Source organism: Euwallacea similis, chromosome 27 (assembly GCF_039881205.1).
Source record: "Euwallacea similis isolate ESF13 chromosome 27, ESF131.1, whole genome shotgun sequence".
Lineage (NCBI taxonomy): Eukaryota > Metazoa > Arthropoda > Insecta > Coleoptera > Curculionidae > Euwallacea > Euwallacea similis.
In genome coordinates, this window is record NC_089635.1 from 732,665 (window position 1) to 751,349 (window position 18,685).

General features: G+C 33.0%; 2 protein-coding genes across 2 annotated transcripts in view; one reads left to right on the plus strand and one right to left on the minus strand.

Annotated features, from left to right (window-relative positions):
- Positions 1 to 18,685, minus strand: part of LOC136417303 (neuronal acetylcholine receptor subunit alpha-7-like) — an 84,658-nt gene that overhangs the window by 22,540 nt on the left and 43,433 nt on the right. Inside the window, exons 2-4 of the mRNA XM_066402945.1 lie at positions 8,725 to 8,864; positions 5,527 to 5,571; positions 1,599 to 1,708 (exon numbers count right to left, since the gene is read on the minus strand). Coding sequence (XP_066259042.1) covers positions 1,599 to 1,708; positions 5,527 to 5,571; positions 8,725 to 8,864 — 295 coding nt within the window. The remainder of the gene's footprint in view (positions 1 to 1,598; positions 1,709 to 5,526; positions 5,572 to 8,724; positions 8,865 to 18,685) is intronic.
- Positions 11,519 to 18,685, plus strand: part of Csk (C-terminal Src kinase) — a 114,359-nt gene continuing 107,192 nt past the window's right edge. Inside the window, exon 1 of the mRNA XM_066402948.1 lies at positions 11,519 to 11,530. The gene's annotated coding sequence lies outside the window, so the exon portion shown is untranslated. The remainder of the gene's footprint in view (positions 11,531 to 18,685) is intronic.

Below are 18,685 nucleotides of genomic sequence, written 5' to 3' on the forward strand. Positions count from 1 at the left end.
AAATTACTTTAGCTTAATACAGCTGATTAAAACATATATTTTTGTATGCTATATTGAGGATTTTAAAAAATAGCGTTAAGGATAAATGTATTTGAAAACTCTCCGCCCAGATCCCTCTATAAAATGAACCAATGTTCCGAGATGCTCCAAAAAAACGCCCTATATCCGTTGCTTTTTCTACTAGTAAAGTGTGCGAGAAACGTTAACAGGTAAGCCTTCAATCAGGTGTTTAACAAGAAACTAGTCGATTAAATTGGTGTAACATTGTATCGCGAATTATTCCCCAATAAAAGTGACTATAACAGGTGATCATTTAAAAAAAAACGTTAGGGAGTGAGCCGTGAACGCAAGGCCCTGATTAAGCCATTTGTTATTTTCCACAAAGCATCTGACTGTTAACAAATTAACAAATTAATTTATCCAAGATGCCTCTGATATTTCAACACCTACTTGAGTTTTTCTTTAATGATCGCCCTTTTTGATGATTTATTTGGTTGAATTGGCTAGTGAATGAGTAAAAAATGTTTAAGCCTCTAATTATATATTTAATTACGAAATTAAAATCATAAAAAATTATTTCAAAGTTTTAAGTCTTAACTGCTATGTAAAATAAATTCACATTGAAAATTAGTGAAGCGGCTTTTATATGTAATTGCAAGTGAAAAATTTCGATTTTGAGTAGTAATCTTCAAGGATGACAAGACATGAAAAGTGTCGAATAGAAAATATCGACATCAAGGAGATTGAAATTGGGAGATTTCGACTTAAAGAATGGTTTCATAGGGTCAATTCTCAACCCCTGATTGGCTACACCATAAAAATGTCGACCTCTTCAATGACCACAAGTGGAAAGTATTGACTTTACGGATGAGTAGTAAAACTAAATTTTCTACTTCGGGGATGACTAAAACTAGACAATTTCGATATGAGAGGTTGATGTGATGACAAGAAATGGAAAATTTTTTACTTCAGTAGTGACTCGGGGCACATTTCTGTAGATCAGTGCTCACAAAGTTTCAATTTCTACCACCTGCTTACTGCACTATCATATAGAGACAATATAACAGTGCTCATAATATGTAGCCAAATTAATAGGTTTGTGCTAACATAATTAACATAAATTATTCAACAGATAACCTATGAACCTACTTTCGGCAATTTTCCCCCTCATAATTCAGTCAGAGGTCAGATCATACCAAAATAAGTTTAATAAAATCGATTCCCGCTATTGAACGTCAAATTAAAATTATAGAGAGTCAATGACATTATTATGAAGGTTTCAGGGGAGGAAGTGTGTTTTTATTTGAAATATAAAAATTGGCATTTACCTAAAAGCGATTTCGATATAAACGGTAGTAAAAATCTTCTCGCACAAAAAAAAAACAGGGTTAAATGTATATAGAATCCTTAAATTATCATGTAGGCACATTCTTTAAATATCCCCAATGTTTCCACAATTTCAAATAAATGCAAACCCCAAAAAAGAATTCGCGTTATTTCCGGTCTTTTCCCTTATCTCTCATTTTATGCCTCCCATCCTGTATACGGGCGTGGTAGCAAATGTGACAGCGGAGTGATTTAATTTACGACTTACTTACCTGTTGTACATGAGCACATCTGGTTTCCACAGACGATGAGGCGGTATTCGTAGGTCTTTGACACCGCCGAATTCGGAGGAATTCCACCTTAGATTTACATCGTTCCATTCCTGGAAAAGGAGTAAAGACCAGGCTAAGTTTATATGCTTTTTGGACCGTTTACATCTAGATTTCAGGATATTACATCTCGAATTTATTATGCAATTTAAAAATTTTATTTAAATGTGTGTCCCCAGAGATCATAATTTTGTAACTCTGAGTTAAAATAGCACCGTTTCTAAGCTCAGTTGGAGAAATGTAAGCTGCTGTAAAAGGATGTAAAAGAAATTCTCCAGTTCATGTGAGCATATCATCTAAGAGGTTACTAAATTTATCTTAGCATTGCTAACGTGAACAATTTTGAGCTAATTTATATCCCATTAAAAATTTTATCGTTAACACACATTTATTATGTCTGGCAAGGGTAAATATCATTCATTGTTTACTATATTTCGCTCTGTTTTATGCTCTGAGCTGAGTCTAAAAATCAATACACCCATTGATAGGTTGTCGAATTCGCCTTATATGATAAGAAAAGGGTGCATTAGATTGACGTTTACTGAAACAATGATCGTGAAAGAGAACGTAGAGTTGAATTAATGTTCACACACCATAATTTCGTGTAGCTTATCTGTGGAAACGTCTTAATGTTGTTGAATTGTGTTCGTAATGTAATATTCCCTTCCCGAACAGTTAACAACATTAGAAGCTCAGGATAAGTGGGGCAGTCTTGTTTGTACGGGCCCCATCTTCTTTTGTAAGACAAGTCTGGGTACATATTGTTTTACATCAGAATATGTCTGGAGGTGTCAGATAAAAAGGGACCATTTATTACCAGTAAAGTTCACCGACTGCGGTTAATATTATGTACATATTCAATAGCATGGTGCAAGTAATATTGATATAGTCTACACAAGGAGGAGTAATTGGGGCAAACATACATAGAACTCTATTAATTACTAGGATACATTTGCCGCGTGATTAAACGTAGCTTAATTATCAGAATTTGTAGGTAATTGATTGGGTTTTTATAGGTATCGAAAACTCATTATAAAATTTGACGCTCAAAATTTTGACGAGCATACTAGTAATTAAATTTAAACAAAAGCTAATTAATATTATAATAATCTGCAGCATCGAATCCCTGTTATAGGACTATGATTAAACAATTAACATATGAATTAATAAATAATTTTTTGTACAAAAATTCAAAATTTTTCTTTGAAATTGAGATGGCTTATATAAAAAATATACAGGAAAAGTAATGCAAAAGTCAGTATATAATTTAATATATTTGCTTCGGTGGATATGTTAAAAAATATTATCAATTAGTTGTTTAATGCCATCCGCTTTTGAAGCTTAACCTATTCGTCTAAAAGTTTTTTTTGTTTGAAACAATTTTTGTTTTTAGTCGATTGACAAACCAAGAAAAAGCACTGTTTTCCTCACATTTTTCTCAGAGTATTCTCATTTTAGGGCGGCGAGAAACTCTTTTGTCAGCATCTTTCTATGTTTGGAAATTTTACAAAATCTTCATATCTCGGACCAGAACACCTCAAAAAGCAAAATATTAGTTTATTGGAAACTTAATAAGAGTTTAAAGTCTCAATATTTAAGATAGTTGGGGGCATTGGTAGATTAATAGTTGCAATTTGAAATAACCTTAATCGAATATGTTTTCTCGTGCGTGAGTTCTTAAATTAATAAAACTCGCAGACTTCCAGATATTTTGTATGGTTTTTTTAATGGTTAGAATAACCTCCCATAAGGTTTAATTTGATCCGCGAAAGTTTTATGCATGTTCGTTACTTAACGTCCACTTTTTTAAGATATTCGTTTTGTCTCGTAAGCAGTTATGTAATTCCTAGAGAGATTTTGAGGTTTCTGAAAATTCGAAATTACATTGAATTAGAATTTCACACTGTTTTCAAAAAAGGAATTATTTTATGATAAGGAGTTCTCCTATTCCCTGGATTCAAAAAATACTTCATATTTAGAGTCCTGATCTCTAAGTCGATTTCCATAAGGACCAATTTTCTCCAGAGTGATCTTCTTTGAAAGAAAATTTTACGCTCTTTCTGATGGTATAAAGATTCGTTTTGTAAATTCAGAGCCTCAAAAAAGAGCTTCCAATAAAATTTCGTGACGGGACCTCTTGGTCGACTTCCACACGAGAAAACAAGGATTTTCCAGCATATCGATTTTTCTCTCCGTACTTTTATTTCATATTAAATTTCACGCTCTTTACGATGGAGAGAAAACTCGTTTGGCAGCATTTTCCTTTTTTTCTGAAACTACGGGAAATATTTCTCGGAAATCGATCAAAAAATGAAAAGTTTGATAACCAGAACACTACATCTAGATGAACCAATAATAGTATATTGTGTATATAGTAGGAAAAGTAATATAGTTTCAGCCGACGATGTAAATTGATTGCAATTTAAGGAAACATCAGAGGACGAGAATATGATTTTCCTAGGAGAGGCACATGCTATTTTTCTGCAATTTAAGACTAATTTCAAATTTTTATGTTGTAAACATAATATCTACGATAGGAGCCGTACGGGAATATTTTGTCAGCCTGTTATTTGGCCTGGTTGTAGAGTAACGGACATTCTCGACTGCATATATGAGCAAAACCTGGATCTATCTAGAACAACGATTTTTACGACCCTAAAACACGCCAGAAAGTTGTTATTTTTAGGAATTGCAGTAAAGGTTTCTTGGTTTACACCAAGATGCCTCATATTATATTTAATATCTAAAAGAGAAAATTTTGTTAACTGTATACTATGCAAATTTTGAGTCTAGTGCCAAATGTTGAATCATAGAAGCTCAAATGCAAACTTAGAACTAGAACCTCTTCTACCACTTATACGAGGTATTCAAATTATCTATAAAATTTGTTTTAAAGAAAGGTACAGAATCAAATTCAAAATTAGAAAATCTTTACTCCAACATGGTTGTTATTTATTTGAGTGTCTGCTTCTATTGAAAGCTAAAAGCAAGTCTTTAGTAAATGCTTCAAATTCAAGAAATTCAAACATTACTTTACCCAACCATAGACTTTCTATTACTAAATTCTTCTGGCCGATGCCGAATACGAAAACTTTCTACGTAATCTCGTTTTCGAACTATCTGTTTAATTTGACCGGAAGATTTAAAAATCGCTAAAAACAAGTAAATTGTATTATCTCTGTATGTCCATACATAATTTTCTTATCTAGTGTCTTTGATGGGGACATGCCCCAGATAAAAAAAGATATCTTCACATGGTCCTCATACATCGTATTTCATGCAAATAAGTTTCGTTCCGAGCATGCTCTGAACTCATAAATGGCTTATCGTGTTTTATAAGTAACAAGAGGAAATTGGATCAAATATTGCATTTTAAATTTCCCTCTTGGCACGTACTATGTGAGAGGAAGTTTTAAACTGCAAACCTGCTGGGAAGTTATTGCATATACGTAAAAAATATATAAATAGATATTGATTTTCTCGCAGTCCCAGAAACTTCGTTCCATATAAAACTGTGCTCATATTACTGCTCCGGATTCTGGCACGCGTATTTCGGAGCGAATTCGGCTTTTTATTCCCGTTTGCTTCAAAACTAATGTAAGATATTGCTATGAAGTTGCTTTTTCTAAAGGATTTTCTTTATGTTAAAGGGAGAAATTGAAATTTGATTATCTAAAGTCATGAGAGGATAATCTTGTATCTCCTCGTTTCGGCTTTCGAAAGGTTGATCGATGTTCTTTGTAATTAAGCCTCACAATGCAGACGAACTTCCGGAACATGACTATAAAAGCTGCCGTTTGACGGATTATTTAATTTAACTGTCAGTAGGCTGCTTCTTTTAACATTAAATAAATTGATGTACCACACTTACCAACTTTAGCCAAATGTTTGTAATTAGTAGTTGGTTTTTCTCATCCTGAAACAAAATAAAATTTATTATGGTAGGTTTGCGACTCGCTTCAAAGACCATTCATTCATTCGAAAATTTTATTTCATTTCCCTCTAAACTAAATCATTCCAAAAATAAATTTTAATTCAGTACTCGGAAGGGCGTTATTTTTATTTTTTTTGTGTTTTAAATTTGGGATTACATTTCAAATTTCGTAAGTATGTGCTAGCCGTAAGTCAAATTTCCAAAATTCCGGCAATAAAATTTGATCTAGGGAATAAACACCAAACTAAAATCAACCCACTTACCTTTGGCAAATATATTTAGGCATACATTACGAAACTTAGTTATAGTTTAGGCCAACTCCAGGGATATGAAATATGTTACCCCATTAAATTCGTCCACTGTTTAATATGCATGCTGCATGAGATTTTCATATTGTGTCTACTTAAGTTTTAACCCCCGAACTTGAATAACTACAGCTTTGCGTTTCTCCATAAATTAAACTAGGACTATAAAACGTTAAACGTTTATTGTATTTGCTCTTCAGATATAAACTTTCTTGTTACGTAAGTAAAGTTTGCATTTTCAAGAGAGGAACTTATAATTTTTGTTTTTCGTAACGTTGTAAGCGAATATATTGTATAGACATATATTAAATTTCTCTATCAAATACGGATATTATACGGGGTGCGCCAGAAAAAGCATCGAGTAATGTACCACAAATTTCTCACATAAAAATAGGACAATTGAAAGCGCTTCACTCATATGCTAAAATGTTAAATTAGTTTTGAAACACCTGGTAGCGGGTTAATGCATTGTTGGTAGCTGTGTTAATACATTAGTCCATACTAATATGACCCTACGAAATATCCCTCTTCTTCCGGATGTGTAAAAATTTGTATAAACTTTATCAAAATTAGTCATAATTTTTACTGAAAAACCTAAAAAAATTATGACATACATGTACTTCTCGGACATCTTGTGTAGATCGTCCACCTTAGTAAAGAATTAGGGAAAAAGTATTTATTAATTGAATTAATTTTATGGAGGTATTGTGGTAGACTACCAAAAATAATGCTCACTTTAGAATTTATTAAAAAAGAATGCAATACTATTCCAAAAGTTTGTGATGATTCTAAAATTACGTTTAATAAAAATTCATAACAGTCTTGAAAGATAGTAAAATTTATGAGATCAATAAGCTAGCTTAAAACTTTGGATTAGTCCCGCATTTGTTTTGAATGATGTTCTAAGATTTTTGAACTTTGTATTTACTCAAGAATTCATAGTAAAGTTTATAACCATTTGTCTAGGAAAGCCATTAAGAGACGCAATGTATTTAACTGCCTTCCACTCCTGATTGAGAGCGGATCTTGACAGTGGGAGGTTGAATAGTTCGTAAAAGAAGGAATTTAATGGTGAAAATTTGTGAGGGGGAGAGTTAGAATCTATACTGAGTTAGACAATAGATAAGGGTTTCCTAGAGATCTCAAAGTTGTTCACGGGACCAGCTGTTACCAAGAATAACTCCAAGAAGAGAATTTTTCATGTCTCGCTTATAATGATAAATTATTCACGTGAGTGTAGACTGTTCGGATCACCTTCCTAGAGAATTAAAAAGTCATCAATATACCTATTGTAAAACTTTCAATTTTGTTTAAACTTCTCTTCGTTGTGTTTTGATCTAAGCGATTCATGCATATAATAAATGCATGATAAGAACATGCATAAAATTAAAAAAACTATGAGGAAACTCCTGTACCCATGATTTAGCAAAATTTCTACTTCACTATTTCCTATTGAATTGAAAAAACTCCCAGATTAATACTATAGTAAAAAGTATTTAGTGCCTACTTTTAACGGACAGGCACTCGTACTCTTCAACAAGAATCTTCTCAGGTCAACGCATCCGCCCATAGAATATTGGGAAACAAGTTCTTTACATTCATAGAAAATATAAAACTCTCAGCTGAAGATTTTTGTTTATGTAAGGCCCTTTGCAAACAAAATGGAGATTGTTATGGAGAATTTGCCGACACAATATCTCAAACCCCTTAGAATATCATCGAGCCAAGAAGAAAATTTATGGCAAGCAGAATCCACATACAATCTAATCTGATTAGACATCCACTTTTGTGGATTTTAGGTAAACCATCGCGCAATGATGATTTTGGTGGTGTGCAGTTCTTTTCTTTTAAAATTTTGAAATATTGCAAGGTAATTTCACAGTAATCCTGAGTCTTTTTTGCTTGATATTGGATTTTTAGGAATCAACTGAAAATTCTAAACAAGTCTAACCCTTTCTTTTTAGAATCCCTGTAAAAACTAAATCAAAACGTTAAATATACTGAACCACCACAATATATGTAATATTTTGAATAATTCTGTTTTAGCTCCTCGAATATTAAAATAACGATGTGATGAAAGTTAAGAGTTCATGAACTGAGTAAAAAGGCTTGGTCCAAAAGTAATTTCTCTAGAGGCTTTTTCAGGTTTTAATTCGCCTATCCTCCCTAATTTTATATCGCTGAGCTAGCCAGTAGTTGAGTTAAATTCGGGGAGAAGTTTAGAAGGTTATTTTATTAAAAAAGGATATATTTTCGTAAAGCCTCAGGGCTTACTGTTTCGCACAAGTTTTCATTAAAGTAGCAAAATAGTGTTTGCTCGCGATGCTACCATAGAACAAAGGATTAGTTAAAACTTTATTATGTAGTGGGAAATACATTGTGTCTTTTTTCCGTCCATTTCACACAGTAATGAAGCTTTTTATCTTTTAAGAACAAATATTTCAATTTGAAGTTGAAGATAAGGTGAAGATAATTTATAAGAGAATAGAATTCCATATTCCTCGTCGTTATCATACCTGATATAAAAGCATATTTGAATCCTTAGGGAAATTTATTAAAGATATAAGTTTCCCTATAAAGAACATGATATACTCTATCTAGGTAATGGGCAAAAAGACTTATTATCTAGTAAAACAGGGAGGGATGGAGATAATAACCGAAAACTCAACTGGAACTTTCGACAAAGACTAACCGCGTATTTTAATAAAACTTAATAATTTTCGGAACTTTAATCTTTTATCATAATTAGTTGGGTCAGAACTTTATTTGCCCATAATGCCCCAACTGGCTCTAATATTCCGGTGGGGTAGGATAAAAAGTGAAAACTTACCACATCTATTATTTGCATTAGCGTTATTCCGAAACTTAGTTGGAGCGGATCTGACTCGTTAGCAACTGGGCGTTCTAGCACGTTGTAAGTATCAAGTAGTTTATGCAGAAGCTTTTTTTCGTAATAGCCAGCCCAAGATTCTGAAACAGAAGAAAACATTCATTACACTCAAACCTTTAACACTAAATTGTGTCGCCATGCATCAACGTTAGATTACCAGGTTTGATAACCCGATAAACCTAACAACCTATTACTCGAAGATTAAGTCAATTGCATTAAACTTGCTGAGAGGAAACTTAGTTCGAATAGTCATTGACAGAAAACCATCAAGCGACAAATTTGCCAAGAATTATAGCCGACCGAAACTTGTTTAGGAAAGATTTATTTAATACTACGAATATCTTAAAACTTTCTTTAAATACCTCTATGCAGGGTGTCCGTTTTTGGAGCTCAGCTACGAGGATATTGATGACCATAAAGCATACGAGGTCGTTTAAACTGGGACAAAGCTACGTAATTTGGAGTTCAAAAGTATGCCGTTTTAAAATATAAAGTATCCTTTTCGACGCATTCAAAAAAACTAGTTTTATAAAAACGTTGAATTCCAAATTAGGTAACTTAGCCTCAATTTAACCAACCTCGTATCTTTTACGGTTACTGAACTTCGGTAACGGACGTGCTGTATACTTCAGTTTTTATGTGAAATTTTTCTTCAGAAATATTAATTTAATAGAGAAATGTGGGAATTTTATGGAAATAGACATCTGATATGTGTGATAAATTGACCAATCCGAACTTAAGGTATTAACGTTTAATTTCATTGAGTTCCTTGGATTTATTGCGTAAAACATTGAAAATGCATGCAAGAATAATTAATTAAAGTTATGAAGTTTAAGTGAAATTGAGCAGTGAGAATTAGTGGCAAAAAACTGAAAACTGGACAAAAAATGCGATTTTCAATTTTGACCTTTAAAATTAAATATTTATTCTTTGGTCATCTTTTGTGAGATTAAAAATATTGTTTCCGACTGCACGTAACTATAGAATCAAGAAGTATGGGAAGTTCTGGATATTCTTTGAGTGCGCAAAGAAAATTGATCCAAAAGACATGGAAAAGTTATTCTAAATTTAAAAATACATAAAAATCTTACTATTAAATCTCGTAACTTTATGCACGTCACAGGCTTCATATCAGCAGTGGTGCCACATTTTTTCAAAATTAACGCGTATGTTATCAGCATTTAGAAGTATTTAACAGTATTGTTAGATTCAGAGCAAATAACTATTATACCAATGAACAAATTCAATTTATTTATCTAACTGAATTCAATGGTAACAAGGGCTCATTATTTTTCAATCCTCCTTCAAAATGGTTGATAAGGAACATTACAAGCTACTTACAACGACTGTTTAAGAATTTGAGCATTATACCTACAACAATAATAACAACACCGATAATAAATACCCAGGAACACTATTTTAGTTCTCAAAAGAACAAATTTTTACCTCTAAAGTTGATGAGCAAAAAACACAACGGTTTTAAACAACAATTTAAACCGAAACATCAACAAATTAAGCGGTAACCGTGCAAAAAAATAGGGTTATGTTTACACATTCAAATATATGTTTATTTTTTTTTAGCATATTAAATTTATATGACTTGTCACTGTACGTAAGGCGACTCTCAATCGTTACATTTTGTGGCGTAAATAAAAAGTTACGTCATTTGAACCATATTGATATTGACCATATAAAACATACCATAACCTCTATTATAGTATGTTTTAATGTCAAATCCGTTGAATTCGTTGGAAGTCAACCGATAAATACAGTGGCGGCAAAAAGTATTTGCACACCGCGATTTTCGCGATTTCTAAGTTTATTGTTGTCAATAAAAAAAAACACTTTACATATAAAGAGTATATTAAATAATTATATGGTCTCTGTCAACCAAAAGTTTATACAAATTGAATATTAGTGGGAAAAAAAAGAAATGATTAAAACCGCCTGGAATAAAGTATTTGCACACTGCAACTGCTCGGATTTCTTTATCTGTTTATTGGTGTATTAAAAATTTCTTTTTTTCCATCGATATCACTAAAATATTTCTCGATGTTTCAAATAACTTATAGGTAGTTTTAAAAATAATTCAGTTCGCAAACATGGTGAAAACAAGAAAACTAAGTGCTGGTACAAGAGCAAACGTGATTTTACTTAGAAATCAGGGAAATTCTTATCGGAAAATTGCTGACTACCTTCAGTTAAACTTTTCCACTGTCCGATACATTATCAAAAGATATGAGGAGCGAGGTACAACCGAAAATAAGATTCGCAAAGGACGTCCACGGAAGCTTAGTTTGAGAACACAGAGGAAAATAAAAAATGAAGCTCTCAAAAATCCTAGCATAAGCGCATCAATCTTAGCAAATATGGTCCCAACTAGTACTGGAGTCCAGGTTAGTGAAAGAACCATAAGAAATTCTTTGAATTCGGAAGGCCTCTATGATAGAGTTCCTCGGAGAAAACCATACATCAGTGAAGCAAACCGGAAAAAGCGCCTGGCCTTTGCAAAGGAATATATCAGCAAGTCGATAACTTTTTGGGAAAATGTCATCTTTTCAGACGAGAACAAGTTCAACTTCTTTGGTTCAGATGGTAGGAAAACAATCTGGCGAAAACGCAATGAAGAATTAAAGAAACAAAATGTTTGAGTTTCAGTGAAACATGGTGGTGGACAAATTATGATGTGGGGCTGTGTTTCCTACCATGGGGTGGGTATGCTTGTTCCAATAGAAGGGAATTTAAATGCGACAAGTTACATCAACATACTCCGAAATAACTTAAGGCAAAGTGCTGTCAAAATGGGCATTGAAAATAAATCTATATTCCAACAGGACAATGATCCGAAACATACTGCCAAAAAAACCAAGGAATGGCTATTATATAATGTTGGCAGACAATTTCATACACCACCACAATCTCCTGACATTAATATAATTGAAAACTTATGGCACCATTTAGATCAAAGAATCAGGAAACATACAATTTCAGGACGCGATCAAATTAAAGACATATTAGCTGAAGAATGGGAAAGAATTGATTGCAACTACATACAAATATTGGTCCATTCTATGCCAAGACGCTTACAAGCGATAATTGATACAAATGGACTTTTTACTAAATATTAAAGCTTTGTAAGCCTTAAAAATTCAAGCCAGTTGCAGTGTGCAAATACTTTATTCCAAGCGGTTTTAATCATTTCTTTTTTTTCCCACTAATATTCAATTTGTATAAACTTTTGGTTGACAGAGACCATATAATTATTTAATATACTCTTTATATGTAAAGTGTTTTTTTTTATTGACAACAATAAACTTAGAAATCGCGAAAATCGCGGTGTGCAAATACTTTTTGCCGCCACTGTAAATGAAAAGGATTCTTCTGTTATTATAAAAAAGTAAGTCAAATGGTTCTTTGAAATCAACATTTATCGATTTAATAACATGCAGGGTGTTCAATAATTTTCATCTGCAGTTGTTCAAACTTCAAAATAAACATAGACGACTCTTTCCCGTCAAATCCTATTAAAGGTAGTAACTATATATTTAATACATAGATTAATCCTCTTATATCCCCAAAGATGCTGATCGAATAACGGGAGTGTTTCCAAGAATCTTGACTTCCCGTTTCGTGATACTTTAATGGAATCCGCAATTGGAATAGTTTCGGCGGTTGCCGGAATAAAACTTTTATTTATACCCGGTTAAATTCTGCCGAGCTCCAAACGAGAGTATATTGTTGAGTAGAGTTCCGGCGCAGTCTGATACGATGTAATGTACTGAAAAAGTTTGATTAGTCCTGGGGATAAATGCTCTTTATCTTAAGTCTTGTTTCATGCAGCTAAATTTATCTGTTTAGAGTTTTACCTCCCAACTCATCATACACCGAATAACTAGCAACAGAATAACATGCTAAACATATTTACATAGAGAATATTGTATTCTTATGACGCATATTAATAATTAGAAAATACCATTTCGGGTGGCGAAAATTAATCCGTAAAATGAATCACACCCAATATTAATAATATTTTGGTCGTCAGCAAATTTATTTGATTCACAATAATTCGTAATATTTTATTAGCTACACCATTTAATTGGTATTTGCTGCAAATTGCAGAGTTTACGGCATTCATAACATAAAAACTAATATCAAACCGCAACTAAATAAACTCATATTTGCTAAAACAACAATATTTTTACGAAATGAACCTGCTTTTCCTTAGAAAAATCAACATTTTCAATATATAGATATATATACCGGGAGTCCAGGCGAACTTTGGACATAGGAGATTAACATGGGGAAATTGGTTTTTATTTTTTTGCGCATGTGCGGATTTATATGGAGGTCATAGTACGCAAAATCGGCTATCTTTCAGTGTTTTTTTTCAATCTTCTAATTAGAGCCGTTTTGACTCAACGTCTCCAAAACTTAAAAATTTAAATAACCCGCGTAACCTTTCGGGGTCATGATTGGTCAGAGTCAATGTCAAAACACAATGTCGCCAACAATATAAGTATAAACACCCCATTTCAAATAAATTTTCCCTTTTTGCTGATTTCTAAGCAATTTCTAACTTATTTAAGAATTAATTCAGGAAAAAATCAATAGAAAACTTGAGGATAATTTTTATATAGTTTGCTTTGATGTCCCTACGCAAATATGGGGTAATACGCAAGTTTTTTATTACCCCATGTATATGTATGTAGTATATGCAACTGAATTTCCTAAGAAAGAGATTTTTTGTCCTGTAATTTACAAATGTTACACTTCATAGTTTGGTAACAAATTAATATTTCTTAAAAAGGGTAATCGGAATTGATCTAACAAGTACCCTCTAAAATATTTTATGCAAGGTGATTTTTTAGCTCACCAATAAAGTGAGGCAGATGAAAGGTAAGATCATTTTAAGAAAAAACTTCACATAGACATATATCCGATTTCAAATATTTAAGGATTTGGAGAACTTCAAAATTGTCTGCATATTACTCATTTGTTACTAAAAATTACACAAATTAGTCAGTTAAAAGGAAAAATATCATAGTAATAGCTCAAAATGTCCTACAAGAATGCGTGCTTTACAACGATTAAGTAATGGGTTTTTCACCCAAATCAACTTATCTAGACGATTTCTTATATCAGCAACAGTCATCTGTATTCCATCTAACAACTGTTCTCTTGTGTTAATTGTCTCTTGGGACACAATTTGTTTCATATGACCCCATAAATAAAAATCCAAAGGATTTATGTCGGGAGATCGCGGTGGCCGTGAAAATGAACCAGTATTATGATTTTTGGTAATAAATAGATAATATGCAGAAAATTTTGAGGTCCTCTAAATCCTTAAATGACTGAAATCGGTCATATGTTTATATAAAGCTTTTTATTAAAATGACTTCATCTTTCATCTATTTTACTTTGTCGGTGAGCTAAAAATCATTTTGTATTAATATATTAATATTTCAAATTTTCTACTAGTGAAGGCCAACTCTAAGAGAAGATGTAAATCTTATTGATAATGTTTAAAGCTGATTTAGTTAATGTTAAACATTTTCAAAGGGTTTAAATACTTACACTTCTGTTTTTATAGGTATAAAAGTTCAAATGCTTTTCTTAAATTATTAACAATAATCATTCCGAATTCAATATCTGAATCTTTCAGGATGTGCGAGTTGCCCTTGCAATTGCAATGTTAAATAATATAAGAGTCTTTGCTCTCTCTCATGCTGAAACACGCCCACGCAAGTGTGAATTAAATATCAGCCCATTCGACAGTTCAATATGATGGCTCTTCGTAACACTTTGGACATTTTTGGCACAATATTATCATTTAGTCATAAAACTTGAAAAGTTCTTTCAATAGCTGTGGATCGATAAGACTCAACACTATTGTCGAGAGAATAATGACTGAAAAGTGCAATATCGCATAAAATTTTGAAAGCAACCTTAAAAATAAGCGCATCCTAGTAAGGTTGCAGGGCAAGAAAACGGCTATCGAGACCTACCGCGCTAAAGGGCAAGAATAAAATATGAGAAAACTTCTGGGAAGTTGAACAAAAGTTTTTAGGTCTTTTTAGGTGTATTGAAACTCGATTACCGGTCCTGCCACTATATTTTGTGAGCCAGCTACACACAATCACTTTTGAATTAGGTGTACCTTCAGCTCAGGGGTGTGTTACGTTGAAAAAACTGCATAAAGCATTGCGCGAGTAATGCAAAGCTGTACATAAAGAATATCTCAGTAGGCTGAAAAAATTACATCGGTTAGTTATAATATAAAACATATAATATATATAATAATATAAATTTAATATTATCGCTCATAGCGTAAATATGTATATGTAAATAATGAAATCCTTGATAACTCTTGTTCGATTTGATTATAGGATAGACTTGAAATTTTAGTTCAGAAGATAAATGATTTATACAAGGGAATGAAAACTGGTAAATGTGAGATTTTAACGTATTATTACAGCATATTTACGGCAATATATGTATATAGGGTGATTCACTGAGAATGGGACATGGTGAAACCTGAGATAAGAGATACCAAAATATGACGATTGAATCCAATATTCCTTATATAAATGTTGCGCGTTTCAGAATTATAGGGTGTTAAAGGTTGAAATTTTATTTTAAAATTCCTTAATGTTTTGATGTTTTTGTAGTATCAACACAAAAATTGGTATACTAAAGTTTTGTAAGATGTCAAGTAAGAATTTTGATCTAATTTTTATGTAGCTCCTAAATGGCGCTAATTACGACTCACTGCTTCACTATATTTGGTCATATTTTTGTATGAATGCAACTGAAATCAAATTCTATTCTACATAGTGAAAGAACGTCTATTTTTACTCAAAAAATGTATTCTTATTTAATCCCGATTTCTCTCTTCGTTTATGAGATTTTTATCCATAAGTTAGTTCATGTCGCACCATTTCAAATAAAAAAGTATTAAAGTCTTTGAGGAAGAGAATAGTAAAATGTATTGAGGTGGAAGGTCATTTTGAACAACTGCTTAAATAAGAATTATTTTTCATTTGTTTTTAATGCGGCAAAAGATTTATTTGAAAATCAGTAAAATCAAGTTAATAAATGTTTTATTTCTTTTTAAATAAAGGTATGGTATTTGATTTTTAGGTCTGGAATTGTCGCGAGCCATGGAAACTCATTTCTACGATCAATCCATCGATGTGGAAAAATATTGTTGAAATATTGACGCACTTACAGCCACCATCGTTTTTGAAGATTTGAAATGGTACGACACGACATAGGTAAAAATCTCGGAAACGAAAAGAGATATCTGGATTAAACAAGAATACCTTTTTTGAGTAAAAACAGACATTCTTTCATTATGTAGAATAGAATTTGATTTCAGTTGCATTCATACAAAAATATGATCAAATATACTGAAGCAGTTAGTCGTAATTAGCACCATTTAGGAGCTACATAAAAATTAGATCAAAATTCTTACTTGACATCTTACAAAACTTTAGTATACCAATTTTTGTGTTGATACTACAAAAACACAAAATTTATTAAGGAATTTTAAAATAAAATGTCAACCTTTAACACCCTATAATTCCGAAACGCGCAACATTTATATAAGGAATATTGGGTCGAATTGTCATATTTTGGTGTCCCCTATCTCGGGTTTCACCATATCCCATTCTGAATGAATCACCCTATACATCCATAGCCATGGAATAAAAAGCACTTTCGAAATATGAAATAAAAATTCCAGGTCCGTATTTAAAATAATGAAGTTGATACCGATTACTTAGTTACTAAAAGTTGTACAATGACGTTCGATATGTCGTTTTGTAGAGAGTAAAAAGTTGTGAAACTTTGTAATTTAAACTTCTTTTCTGTCACAAATAGTATACGAAATGCGAGGGATTGAAGTTTTGGACCATTTTCATACTTTTTTAAATATCTAGGAAACTACTGAAAATGTGGCAACTTTGCAGCGGCTTCCTTAATCAGCTCCATAAGGAGCCAATTTAGTCTAATTTCATCGAAGTTGTAACTCTCACCGTTTCGGAGATAGCAATGGTAGGCACACCAAAAAAAAACACCCTGTATAGGATCACAATTGACTGTTGGTGCATTCTTGTAGATAGGTGTTACTTTTAATTTTGATAGATATTAGGTAGTAGGTATTATTTTTAAGATTGATACATCCCTGAGGTACGACCCTGGTAGGCATTAGTTGGAACATGAGAATTTCCCATACTATGCCGGGTCAACATTGGAAATCCTCACAATAAACTTGGTTAGCATTGGAACTGCCTGTAATAGACTTTGTTGGCATTGGAATTGCCCGCAATAGGCTTCATTGACCCTATAGTTGCAGTTCCAATTCCCAGCTAAAACTCCACGGTTTAATGCGGCGGGTAGTGCAAATGACGCCCTAACCAGTGTATGCCCATGGTTTATTATCATGGGTTTTAGTATTTAAGGATTTACAAGACATGTACAAGCTTTCTTTTCTTCTATTAGGTTGTTCGGAAAGTAATTTCGTTTTTTCCCGACAGAGGATTTAATGGTATTTTTTTGCACTTAACCTCACACTTAAGCCATATAATTTTTATATGCTTTGAGAGCTCATATAACAAGGCTTGTGTGTGAAACATTTCAATTAATTCTACGCAGTAGTTTTTGGTTGGTGCCCTTTTAAATATGGAGAGCGATAAGCAGCATTTTCGACATATCCTACTGTTTTACTACAGAAAGGGTAAAAATGCTGTTCAAGCCAGAAAGAAATTGACCGATGTGTATGGAGAAGGTGTGTTGACAGTACGCCAGTGTCAGAACTGGTTCTCTAAATTTCGATCTGGCAATTTTGATGTCGAAGATGCACCACGTTCGGGAAGGCCGGTTGAAGCTGATAAAGACGCCATAAAGGCATTAGTTGATGCGAACCGTCGAATAACAACACGTGAGATCGGATTGAAGTTAAATTTATCGAATTCAACAGTTTATGACCACTTGAAAGGCCTGGGATTATCCTCGAAGCTCGATATATGGGTTCCCCATGTTCTCACAGAGAGAAATCTGTGTCGCCGCATTGACGTCTGCGATTCGCTTCTCAAACGTGACAAAAATGATCCGTTTTTGAAGCGCATCATTACTGGGGACGAAAAATGGGTTGTATACAACAACGTCAAACGCAAGAGGTCATGGAGCAAAAAAGATGAATCGACTCAAACCATTTCCAAAGCCGATATTCACCAAAAAAAGGTGATGCTGTCTGTTTGGTGGGATTTTAAAGGAATCGTTTTTTTTGAGCTTTTACCGGATAACACAACGATTAATTCGGAAGTCTACTGCCAGCAGCTGGACAAACTGAAGGATGCACTTCAACAGAAAAGACCCGAACTAATCAACAGAAAAGGTGTAGTGTTTCACCAAGACAACGCGAGACCTCACACAAGTTTGGTCACTCGCCAAAAGCTTTTACAGCTTGAATGGGACACAATGCCACACCCACCATATTCTCCAGACCTGGCACCATCGGATTATTATTTGTTCCGGTCACTCCAAAATTTTTTAGACGGTAAAACTTTCATCTCAAATGATGAGGTCAAAAACCACCTCGATCAGTTTTTTGCCAGCAAAGACAAAAAATTTTATGAGCGTGGAATTATGCTACTACCAGAAAGATGGCAAAAGGTGTTGGACCAGAACGGCCAATATATAATTTAATAAAGCATTTGTTTATTATACGAAAACTGTCATTCATTTTCACATAAAAAAACGAAATTACTTTCCGAACAACCTGATAGATTCGGTAGGTCGCTGGTAACTCAGGAGTCGTGTCTGCGCTCGCAAATTCCTAAGTTACATTGTCCTCCACTTTGTTCCCTTTGTATTAATAAACACACATTTATAATTCTTC